The sequence below is a fragment of the Thermobia domestica genome, chromosome 15, assembly GCF_964235325.1.
Source record: "Thermobia domestica chromosome 15, izTheDome1.hap1.1, whole genome shotgun sequence".
Taxonomy (NCBI): domain Eukaryota; kingdom Metazoa; phylum Arthropoda; class Insecta; order Zygentoma; family Lepismatidae; genus Thermobia; species Thermobia domestica.
In genome coordinates, this window is record NC_137468.1 from 1,369,155 (window position 1) to 1,382,483 (window position 13,329).

At 36.1% G+C, this 13,329-nt stretch overlaps 1 protein-coding gene across 1 annotated transcript in view; it reads right to left on the bottom strand.

The window, feature by feature from the left end:
- The window catches only part of LOC145672029 (protein C-mannosyl-transferase DPY19L1-like), a 46,994-nt gene that overhangs the window by 24,185 nt on the left and 9,480 nt on the right, over positions 1-13,329 (bottom strand). The window contains exons 4-8 of the mRNA XM_081741223.1: positions 13,107-13,321; positions 12,007-12,064; positions 6,394-6,510; positions 3,810-3,962; positions 1,104-1,328 (exon numbers count right to left, since the gene is read on the bottom strand). Coding sequence (XP_081597349.1) covers positions 1,104-1,328; positions 3,810-3,962; positions 6,394-6,510; positions 12,007-12,064; positions 13,107-13,321 — 768 coding nt within the window. The remainder of the gene's footprint in view (positions 1-1,103; positions 1,329-3,809; positions 3,963-6,393; positions 6,511-12,006; positions 12,065-13,106; positions 13,322-13,329) is intronic.

Sequence of the window (13,329 nt, forward strand, 5' to 3'; positions counted from 1 at the left end):
GCACAGCGATAGTGCATAACACAATTAAACTGACCTTCCTGCAGAATGATCTTCTCCATTTTGTGTATAGTCAGTGACTAAGGTTTGAAGTACGAAATTAAAGTTATTAACCTTGACACACCGGGCAGGGATTTGAACGAAATCATAGATTCTCACGTTGGAGGCCCTGGCGACACTCTAATTATCACAGGATAATGATTGATACCTCGTTAGAAAGCTTATAGAACACTGATTCCAACGCGGTAATATTTTGTGCAATTCCCGTCATATTCGTAGAAGAAAAAATATTAAAAAATACGAAATAAAACATAATTTGGGGGCCTTGGCAACACTTCCAGTCACTTTACGCTGTCAGAATGAAGCTAATGTGTAGATAATACACGTGTAACAATAATATAAAAAAACCCGCAGCCATTGCTGTAATATAAAGCTAGATAAAAATGCAGAACAAAATTCCTATAGAAACGCCCTGTATATCATTTTGGAAGGGCTGTTGTAGACCTCCACATTGTCAGCCCTGGTAACCCCTCTAATTATGACAAGAGTCATGATTCATACATCGTTAGAAAGCTTATGGAACACAGATTTCAAAGAGGTAACATTTGTGTAGACCAATTCAACGAAAAGATATCTGTCTTATATAGAACCGTCCAGAAAATACATGTAATTGACGTTAAAAAAAAAATTAAAACATTGGCCAACTTTGCCCCTCCCCTACTCCCCTCGTATAAGTAAAAGTTCTTTTGCATAGTATTAGTGTGTAGTTCATTGCTTCATATACCAATTTTTATGACTGTACCCTCAAGGAAGGGAATACCCCCCCCCCAAAAAAAAAGCAAACAAACATGAACTTTACACTCTCCCTCTCCACTGTGGCACATAAAATGCACATCGGCTGCAAGCTTTATCCTTCAGGAACACATTAATATCAAAATTATCTTTCTAGCTTATTTAGGGGTTGAGTTATTAAAAATGTAGGATGTGGATATTACTTTTGCTGGTCACTCTCAAGGAAAATAAATGCCGAAAAACAATGCGCTAAAATAAAAATACGTATTTAAAATAAAATAAATAAACATAAAACAATTCTCATGGATACTTACATCATCTTTGTTGCCCATAAACTGTGACAGTCTCATTTTAATTGTGCCTGTGCTTAATACTGTGAATCCTACTAATACTAGGCTACGAGCAATGTCTGGGAAGTGCTTCAACGCAGGCTCCACCATCAACACAACAATTAGAATAGACAACAAAAGACTGACTAAGAACGAGCATACCAGCAGCTCATTGCCAAACAGAAGGAATATACTGTATTCTACACCCAGCTGGAAGGAAAAAGAATCGCAATAATGTTTTTATAATAATAATAATAATAATAATAACCAATATAGAAAAATAGGAAGTAAATAAAGTCAACGTACCTTGATAAGTTTTATTACCAGTATATTTTCCAGCAATAATTGAAATCTTTGAATTTAACGTCCCACGATTATGCCTGTAAGGCTGAGAGAGACTATGATTAAAGTAAATGATGGAAGAATTGGTGGAATGAGAAAGTGGGAGAAAATTGGAGTACCTGAGAAAACCCACGAGTACGATCTTGTCTGTCACAAACTTACTTCGCTGGGAGAAATAATTGAATTCCCGAAAATTTTTATAGTGTTGTTAACAAGTTGTTTAGTTTAATACTTTGGTTCAAGATATCAATGGACTAACATGCAAATTATCCAGATAGGTTAAAGATACCAGAGGATTACATAGGTATCGAAATCATCGACTTCTAAATAAAAAATACCAAAATATGCAAAAAGGTACGTTGAACTTATTTACTTTTTATTATATATAACTGCGCATTACACAAAAGTGGAAATTTATAATAATAATAATAAATTATAATACGGAATAATTACTTAGTTTTAAGATGCGTTAACAATATATCAAATATACTACACCCTTGCTAATCCAGTGTAAATATCACAACATGCAACCTCGCACACAGACGGCGCCAAAGTTGCAGACACAATTCATCAAATAGACAATGCATGTGCTGCTAGTGCCAAGATTACATCACAAAGCACGCCACCACGAATATTTCACTAAAACAAAGAAAATTTAAGAATGAGAAATTGAAATTCTGGGTATTCGACATCTATGGCCTTCTAAGCCTGTCATGTATGAGAGATGACGTCCCTCGGCGATCGCATTATCCGAGGAAAGGGTTGGGAAAGGAAGTGGCCTGGGACCTGTATCTTAGGTATCATCCCGGCATTTGTTTGGTGTGAATGAAGGAAACCAGGAAAAAACTCACTCAGAATGGCTGCCCTGAAACTGCTTTTACACATTTTCGACCGAATATCCCCACTAGAATCGAACCGGAACCGTTCCCACCAGAGTTGGCTGGTTTAAAAAAAAAAAAACTGGTTTAAACCAAAAAAAAAAAAAAAAACGAAAAATGCTTTAAATCGTGTGAACTTCACGGTGACGTCTCCACATATCACACCATCTGCATTCCGTTTATCTACTTTTCACCTTTTAATCAAGGGGTCCCGTAAACCAAGTAGCGATTCGAGGTGTCCCTTTAAGCGAAAGTCTTCTCCGTGATAACCTTGGTATTTCATAAGGACGTTAAGCTTAAACATACGAAACGAAACCAAATTATATATTTCTACTCGCCTGAATGCCTGTTGTTTTATGAAGAAGCCAAGGTTGCTTAAATATATTGATAGAAATTGGTAAAATGTATCAACTGCCTACGCAGCTTTCAACATCAGCTTGGATTGGACTTTGTTTTAATTTTATTGAATGATATCTACATACCAAATTTGTAATTTAATACCTCAGTTTTAGCGTAGTGATTATGATACGTTGACCTTAAAATTTTACATACAAATACATTTAAGTTAATAAAAGGATTTTCCCAATGGCTAAGGCGGGAGTTTCAAGATTTATATATAATTCTGTATAATGTTTTTACTTGTGTAACTGTTTGTCATTTTGTCCTTCTGAAATGACCCTTGACAATTATATTAACAACTAGCCCTATGTAATGATCAGTACAACGTATTTTTATCAGGAGTCCTTTGTGAGTGAGTCGGCAATCGCATTTGTGACCAATTAGTCCCGGTTTCGTGTCGAAATGGACAATTTCTCTTGGATGTAAGCCGAGAAACGGTTTGGATTCTGCTTTAAGCTTATGTGATCCCTTCCAGCATAACCTTGTTGTTGCATAATAACACCAAAGCGAAACAAACTAATTTCTGTCCATATCTAATATAAATACATAGAGTAAATTATTTAAACCAAAAAAACCTGGTTTTTTGGTTTTTTCAATAAAAACCATGGTTTTTGCCAACCCTGGTTCCCACCGAAGGCAATAATATAGCGATTACGCTACGTAGTCACTACAAAAAAGGTGACATGTTTCAGACCGCTCATATCGATAAAAAATTTAAAATTCTGTCTACTGTACCCTGCATTGTTTTGTACAGGTACTTGTCTTCAATTTGTGTTATTGTATTATGACATTTATGAGCACATCTGCACTGTGTTGAAGTGTATTTAAACTGCATCCCTACAGTATCACATAAATAAGATGTAACGTAAATACAAAAAATTGGAAGTACTGTCAATAATTCGATAGTTTCCTGTGAACGAAGTATCCGGATTAGCGAGAGTATACTGTATAACAATACGTTTTTGAAAGATCAGTAACAGAAATCACTTTTGCCTGGTTTTTATGTAACTTTTGATACAACCGGTATATTTTTTTAAATACGAAACACACACAGAATGCATAATTCACTTACCCCCTGTCCAACTACAATAGTCAAAAGAGTTCTTCTGTTAATGTAGCCTCCAAGAAACATAAGAAATATGATTGCCATCTGTGTTGTGACGAAGAACTGAGAAAACTGCCACAAAATCAGACACAACATCGTTGACACGGCAATGCACGCCGCCTGAAATTGAGAAACAAATTTCTTTGGTAATTAGTACTCATTTCATTACATATATTCTCTGCTACGCTTAGCTGTACACGTTAGCATCCAGTTGAATAGTTAGTTAAACTACGTTTTTTACTAGTATATTACCATTTCTATCCAGCATTTTTATATGCTACCAAATAAATGTTTTTTCAGTTATTAATTGATGCGAAGATATATTTAAGCTCTATGACAAAACTTAAAAGGAATTCACGTACTTATGCATATATATAAATAGTCTAAAATACACCGAAACACGAGAAGGTATAAAAAAAAAATCGTGTAATCACCTACAAGGTGAACTACAAACTCCTTCGGACATGCGTTTTATAATTAGGTCCTTGTATGTTAACCATGTAAATTCTGAACTTGTCCGAACAATTCTTTCTTGCAGGTAAATCACTGAAGGTGCAATGACTGACAAGCTTGAGGCACGGAGCGAATTAAGTTCCTTCATCTTCAGGGAAAATCAGCAAAGCAGATCCACGAAGAGATGAAAGAAGTCTACGGGGTTGAAAACTCATTCTATGATGTGGTATCCAAGTGGAAATGGCAATTCCAAACTGAGCCAGCTGCATCATCAGGAAGTGTCAGCAGAACGGATGCCACGATTGCTCACACCTTTCCAGAAAAGAAATCGCGAGAACGCTGAAGATGTTCCATCGCTGTGAGGTGGGTGAAGACCACCTCCCCCACTCCTAAAAGGCACGAGTGCAGAAATCTGCCGATAAGGTGGTGCTTTCCGTTTTCTAGGACTGTGAAGAGGTCACCAAGATAGATTAGCTCGCACGGGGGCAAACTATTACTAGTACCTATTATTCCCATCCCCTAAGTTATGACAGGAACTGAATGAAAAACGTCATGGTCATAAAAGAGGTGCTGCTGTTGGGAGACAATGCACCAGCTGATTCCGCCCATGCAGCCATGAAAAAGGCAGCAGAATTAGGATATGAAATATTGCCTCACCCCCACACTCACCGGATCTAGCACCAAGTAACTTCTTTCTTTTCCCAGAAATAAAGAGTCCACTCAGAGAACACCATTTTGACAGGAATGACGTCATTTCTGAGGTTGAACTGTGCTTTCAAAGCCAAACTGCAGGTTTGTGTCGCTAGGCACGGTAGAGTTCTCCAGAGTGCGTTTCATTTAGGTGATGCACGAACTTTTTGATACCTTCTCGTACATATATTGGTCATGATCAGTTCCATTCAAAAATGACCAAATTACAGAAAATGAAAATGACTATCTTACAGAAAATAAGTGTAGTTTGCAACAAATACCATCATAGATCACAATGTAAGCATTTCTAATGCACTACATACTTATGATCTACTTATTAGTTTGTATTTTATTCTCATTAATATATAAAATAACCCTGTTTCTGTCTGTCATCGAATTTTCGTACATAAGGGAGTAAACTAGAGCCATCAAATTTTGTTCACAGATAGAGCGTTGCCAATCTAATCGCGCACGAAGCCATTCTTCTGAGTTTTGACTCGAGTGAGAGATTGGCAGGAGGCAACACGCTCTTGAGATTTAAAAAAATATAGAGTATTTCACAATCCCTTTAAGTTAGACAACCCAACTACTCTGCTGTGTTACAGTGTTGCATATTGTTCAGTCTGTGAAACAAAAATGGACACTCCTACTAGTTGTTAATAATTATATAGTAAAATTCCTCCTGCAACATAGAAAACGAAATGAAATGAAATCTTTGAGTTTAACGTCACACGGTTACTCCCTTTTAGGCTAAAGCAGACGGATGATTAAGCCAAGTGAATGATGATGGAATTATTTGGTGGAATGAGAATGTGGGAGGAAACTGAAGTACCCCGATAAAAAAGCATTGTAAATTTCAGTTGGATTCTTTCCACGTAGAGTTTCGATTTTGATATAGGAACGCTGGTCATTATGTGTAATCCGAGCTGAGTCGGGTTCACTTTCCATTTTAACACTGAATTTTTCACAACAGAGCTACGCAAATTAGCAAACTAAGACACAACCCTCAAGCCTCTTTGGCGTGGGAGGCCCGGGTTCGATTCCCGGCGGGAGCTCATGTGGTTCGGATTCCAAGTTAATCAGTAGGCCCACGTCTCATATAGCCTCGCTGCTGAACGGGACGTTAAACTCAAAATCAACTCAACTCAACAACCTTCCAGCCCAAACTCTGACTCACAACTGACATAAAATTGAACTTGATCACACCATTCAAACGGTTGCGCATGCGCTGTGTGCAAGACTTTTCAAATGACTCTCGTACCTTCAAAGAAAATGGGTTCTGTCTCACTTTCTTCCACTTTTTATCCCATTCTTGTTGTTAGCTAATGGTTCCTGTAAAACTTGGCTATACTTGGCAATTACTCAAATAAATACACTTACACAATAGAACATAACGTACTATACTTACACATATCCATGAATAGGTATTATGCTTAAGAGAAGCACTCACGGTCAGCATCTGCATTACGCAAAACGGATAGGCGAAGCTCTCCCTCAAAGGAGGAGTCCATTGAACTCGTGTGCACTGCAGAACATAAAAATGAAAACCATACTAATTTTAGTACAAAATGAAGCTACCCACGATGTGAAAGTCATATAACTTAAGAACATTAATTAACTTTTTTTTCCTTCTTTCAGGGATCTAATGACATTGAATAAAGGTACTTTGTAAGCTAAATCATGTACTATGTTGACTAACCAGCTTGTGATAAGATATTTGACAAATTAACACTCATTTAGAGGACAGAAAACGTAACTTTTTTTTAAATAGTGATTTACTCCCATCAAGATGCCGGTTAAGACCAGAAATAAAAGAAATACATTTGCATATCTTCCAATTTTTGACAAATGATTAAAACAGTTTTTAATTTTTGAATATATCTGTAGAGAAAGCTGAGTGACAACTCAGTTGCCTAGTCTTAAACTGAACACACTTTTTATTTCTGGGCCTGGACGGGGATTGGCTTTTTTCATATATATTTACATCATCTGTAATTAGACACACATCTCAGAAACACTTTTAAACTTTTTTTTTTTTTTTTTTTTTTTTGAAGAGCCTGAACATCCTTATGCTCTTCTTTCAAAGACATGACACCTTCCAACACTCCCTGAGCAATATGTGCCTCCTTCACGTCCTCCTTTTCAGGAGCTACCCGAAGTCGATCTGTGGCTTTACCAAGTTGAGAATTTGCAGATTCTTTTGTCACTGTACTTCGTCTTCCTTTTCATTTCTTCTGTATTCTTCTTAGCACTGCTAGCATTTTCCAACGTCCCTTCTTCTGTTTTTCCAATTTCATTTCTTCTTCCCTAAGTGAAACAATTCTTTCCTGTGCTAGGCGCTGTTTCTCCAGAAACTGTTGGTAATTCTTATGACCATTTTGATCCAAGGTTCAATTTTCTTTGAAATTCGAACGAGATGGGGCATGTTGTTATAAAATTTCCAAATTTCAAAGCATCTGCCACCATCAGAATACTGTCTAAGATTCCACAAGACATCTCCGTCTTTTCGTCTGTAAGAGTATTATTTTATACGAAAATATTCTTTCAATGTCAGCATTATCATGAGATTGACAGAGTGCACCGTTTATTACTTTAGTCACCAGAAGAAACTTTGGTAAACCATCCTCCCTTTTCCATCCCGTAACTGTCAATATGTAAAGAAGTGATTTCAATTCCAGCAGGTTCATCCTCAAGCTGCAGATATTTCCTCTCATCAACAAGTTGATCATTTGGATTGGCCACTGATACTGCTTTTGCTACAGTTCTGATATATCTGCAGCTATTTTGATTTTCTTCCCTGACGACTGAGAATGCAAGAGCTCGTAAAATTTGAACAGAATAAGTCATTGTATTTTGCAGCAAATGTTTACCACTCGAAATATAACGTATGTTTGTACATTCTTCAAGAATTGTAGGACATCTATTTCTGGTATCTTACGACAATTCATATTTTGCTGAAAAAAATGAAATCTTTTTGTTTTACGTCCCGTGGTTATGGCGGCTAGGTTAGAGACGGTGATGATGATAAATGAATGAAATGGTGGAACGAAGAAAGTGAGAAGAAACGGAAGAACCCAGAAAAATCCCACATAAACGGTGTTTGTCTACCACAAGGTTCACTTGATAGTACTCCCCATTCTACGGCTTAATGAACCCTGCCTCCTGACCCGGGTACCTTGGCCAGCCTCTAATTTTTGGCAGGGTGCATAGGACCATCTCCTTAAATTTTGGAAATTGCTAAAACTAAAAATCTGGTATGGTACCAGGGTACGTACATCTTTAAGTATTGAAGGTCCTTCTCGTTCCCTTTCATGGGTAAAAAATTGCCAAAAATTAAAATTTCGGAGGTTATTGACCTAATTTATCACCTTTGATGAGGTCTTATTACCTTATATGGTTATATGGGCCTGTACAGGGGTCCATTCTCTTTCATAAGACATGGGTACATTGGTACACTCCTTTAAAATTTTGGGAGAGGTACCTTGATCGATCCCTTAAATTTTGGAAATTGCCAAATTTAAAAATGTGGTATAATAGTAGGACCCTAATATATATCACTATAAATTTAGGTGGTTCATCTCGTTCCCTTTCATGAGTAAAAAAACTGCCAAAATATAAATGTAAGCAATACGTTGTACCACGTGTTCGGTTTTGACCCAATTTATCCCCTTTGATGAGGTCCTATTACCTTATATGGTTATATGGGCTTGTATAGGAGTATGTATGGGTATGTTCACTTTCTTTCATAAGACATGCATCCATTGCTACACCTTCTTAAAATTTGGGAAGGGTACATTGGCCCACCCCTTAAATTTTAGAAATTGCCAAATTTAAAATTTTAGTATAGTAGTAAATGACCCTAATATGTATCACTATAAATTTGGGTGGTGCATTTCGTTTCCATTTATGGATAAAAAAAAAATGCCAAAAATTAGTACGATCATGTGATCGGTTATTAACCCAATTTATTCCCTTTAATGAGGGCTTTATTATTTTATATGATTGTATGAATATGTTCAAGGGTCTATTTTCTTTTATAAGGCATGGGTACATCGATTCTTCCCTCTTAAAATTTGACACAGGTACATTGGCCCACCCCTTAAAGTCTGGAAATTGCCAACTTTAAGAATTTGCTATAGTAGTATAGGTTCTTAATACATACCACTATAAATTTGGGTGGTCCATATCGTCCCCTTTCAGGGGTAGAATTTACCAAAAATTAGTACGATCACGTGTTCCATTACTGACCCAATTTATTCTTTTTGATAAGCATTTAACACGTTAAGTGGGTGTGAACAGGGGTCAATTTCCTTTATAGTACACGTATACTTTGATGTTCCCTTTTTAAAATTTGTTGGGGTACATAGAACCCTTCCTTAAATTCGAGAATTACCAAACAACAAAATTCGGTAAAAATTCTCTAGGACCCATTGTAAAAATTTGATGGTGAAATTATCAAATTTCGAAGGTTATTGACCTATTTTATCTAGTTTGATACGGCTTTATTATCTTATATAATTATATGAATGAGTACGGGGTTCATTACCTTTCATAAGACATAGGTATATTTGTGCAGCAATCTTAAATTTTGGGAGGGGTACATTCCTTCACCCTTAAATTTAGGGAATTGTTAAATCAATAATTGGTAATTGTTCTTAAGATATGAATATGTATCATTGTAAAAATTGGGTGGTCCAGCTTATCTCATTCTTTGGGTAAATAATTGTCAAATATTAGTATGGTCATGTGATCAGTTATTGACCTATGATTATCTTATATGATTATATAGGAGTCCAGGACATTAGTACATTGATGCGTTTCTCTTAGACTTTAGGAGAAGTACTTAGGATTACTCTCCTTAAATTTGAGAATTGTCAAAACGAAATTACGTAATATACATTTCTGTACATTTGTATTGGTCTAGGTTATCCCCGCCTACAGAAATACCAACATATAAACGTAAGCAATACTTTGTACTACTGGAAGGTGTTCGGTTCATGTTTTGACCTTGATGAGGTTTGACGCGTTATATAAATATATGGTTGTGTACAGGGATTTATTTCGTTTTATAGAACATGTATACTTTAATGCTCTCTTTTCAAATTTTTGTTACAGTACTCCTTAAATTTGGGAGTTACAGAATAACACATTTGTAGACCTCAAGTAGTTCTGATCATTTTCTCTAGGTTATTGACCTAACTGATGTTCTTAGATGAGACATAACTACAACATATTATTATATGGTTAATTCTAAGACTTAGATATCCCTTTCAGACCTGGTGGTAACATTTATGTACATCATATTTTAAGATTAATATAAGTACTCTAGAGGATTCAAAATGGCTGGGTTTTCATGTCAGTATTCTTTGCTTGTCTAATCACTTTCCGCTATTTCTCTTGTGCTTTCATCTGTTGTCAGGAAGCTACGCACATTTCTTGTAGAGTATACTTGCAGGGGCTATCGCAATGGACGAAGCTCAGCGACGTAGGCTGTTTTATTCTTGGCGAAACAAACTATTTGGAATAAATTCTTCTTCCGCTTTAGTCATGTGTTTTGAGTTTCTAAACTATGTAGATCACTATGATCTTTTGGATTAATGCCATTTTGTATTTTACATACGTATTTCAACCCTACTGCACGCAAACTGTTTTATCCATAATTCTCTAAATATGACATTCTCTAAATATAAAATATAAATCAGTGATATTTTATATTACTGTGTTAAGCTGAATTCTGTGAAATAGATCTGAAAGAGAGTGCAAGTGGTAGTTACTCCGAAGTGCTATATTTTAGTGCTTTTTCAAATATAACGATGTTTTTGAAATGAATTGTATGGTTCTATACATTAGAGAAAGTTCAAGGAGCGGGAAAAAAGTGAATAAAGTGCAGTATTAAAAACTAATCACAGAGAAGTGATAACGTGTCCAAATTCACTTCTAGTGAACAGAAAAGATAAGACAAACACAGAAGGATCTCTCTGACAACTCTATTATTGTACTGAGTATATTTACCTTGTATAATGTGGTCTCCTATTCGTTATCATCACTATTATTTTTTATCTAATAACTAACATTTTCCAGTACATTGGCCATCAGTCCAAACAATTTCACTACGCAGGAATGAGAAAAAAGAGAGACCTAGTAGAGAATGATAGAGATTTTTCCAGTAAAAAATATACTTTTAGCTGGAAAAGAGACTTGATCCGATTCCTGTTCTATTCAGATCTTGAAGTTATTGAGAAATGAATGACACAGGGTGTCCACTCTTTCATGATTTCAAAATTCCCTGACTTTTACAGGTTTTACAGACCAAACTTGTAAAAGTTCCAGTCACACTTGTAATGAAACTATATTGAACAAGTAGCGGTTGCCACTATTAGACAATAAAATTTTGCAAAGTTGTAAAGAAAGAAAAAAAAACTTATTGTTTCTAGACTATACACTACATATTGTTAATCAGCCTATACGAGCCGGACGTATAGGATAAAATTGCTAAGGGGAAACAACGTCCTCGTAGCAACTTCGCAGTATTCTACGTAGTTTCGTTCGAGAAAGAGTCTAATAGTAGCAGCGAAGGAGCAGTGTTCGAACTAGATAAGGGAAACTGCTTGCGTACTGTCAAAAAAACGCCCAACACAGCAACTGAAAACCAATAGAAATGAAAGTAAAGCTGAAAAAAATGAGAAAGTTGTTTGAGTACCATTTTCACCCTGGTTAAAATTACTTGCTAGACCAGTACTGAAAGGGGGAGACCAAACCATTAAACAAACAAACAAAAAAAAAAAAAAAGAAAAAGAAAAAGAAAAAAGAAATCTTCACAAAATAGAATTCCCTGATTTTCCCGCTTTCCAGGACAAGTGGCTACACTGATGACATATTTTGTCCAGTTTGTCCACATCTTAATTTAAAAATGAATACTTATGAAGAATAGCACTCTAAACTAATACTATATGAAAAAAAAAAAAAAAAATTAAAAAAAAATTAAAAATAATAATAATAATAATATTTGAATATCTCTTACCTCTCCATGATTATAAAAGAAGCATATGGCAGCAAGCAAACCTCCTGCTATTGAACCACTGGAAAGGACAATTAGAAACTGGTTAATTAAAACAATTTCTACACACTATACGATATTTAACACTGACATTGAACTTAGCAGATATCAATACTTTAAACTCGGTACCATTTAAATGTCCCGGAATCTGCAGCCTCTTTCTCTCTTCCACATTTTTGAAGCAACTGTACACAATAAAATCAATAATTCAGTCGAGCGGTTAACAGTACCACCACCATAGTCGGGTTTAAGAGGCCTAATCAATGCGAAATTAAAATGCCGCTAATTTTACAGTAATTATGTGATATCTTCAAATAGATAAAAGATAATCGAAATGTGGAACAAGAGCGCGCTAGATAATATTATTTTGCATGAGGTACCGTTATCTCGAGTCACCTAGTAGCTTTCCATTTGCATGGTGAAATGAAGAAAGTGGGGGGAAACGGGAGAACCTCGAGAAAACCTACGTACACGGTGTTTGTCACCACAACGTACACTTGGCGCGAGATGGGATCGAACCAAGGACCCCATGCACCAGAGGTGAACGCTCTACCACTAAGCCACCGCGGCCTGCTTCTTGATTTTGATCATCATCATCATCATCTACGTCAGGTATGATCCAGTTAACCTATCCTCTTTTAGCCTGAGAATTGTCAAACACTTTAGAGTACATAACCGACAGTACTCGCTACTTAAACACAGTAAGAATGAGACAAAATTCATGTTAACATACCACTTTGAATTTGTGTTTCTTTCACACACACACAGTTTTGTTCTGTCGACTCAAAACAGTGAAGGAGATCCCCAAAAGTATCTCATAGCACATTTTAGGTGCCTACATTTTAAACATTAGTAATACAGGTAATTTAAGATATATCTTGAGCTGATGCTACCAATCTGGGTCTAATCAAAGTGCTCTATTAGTAGAAATGCTACATTCTTAAGTTAATTTTAAAGGAGTAACTAACAACTCAGACTGACAAAATAAATAAATAATTCCTTCATCACTTATCTACACATATCAATTTTATTTCTTTCCTAATTTAAATGCAATATAACTGTACCTGAGAAACACTCCAGATAGAAAAATGGTTGCAACAGATAGACCCGCGCAGTACCACACTCCTTCAAGATAAAAATAGGAAGGGTCTCCAAGCCCTTCACAGCTCCACACGGGGGAAAGACCTTCGCCTCTTTGGACCTGCCAACACTGTTTTGTATCTATCTTCCAGCTCTCCATTACACTTTTGTACAAGCGATACAAACCAGCCAGAACGACCTACAAAA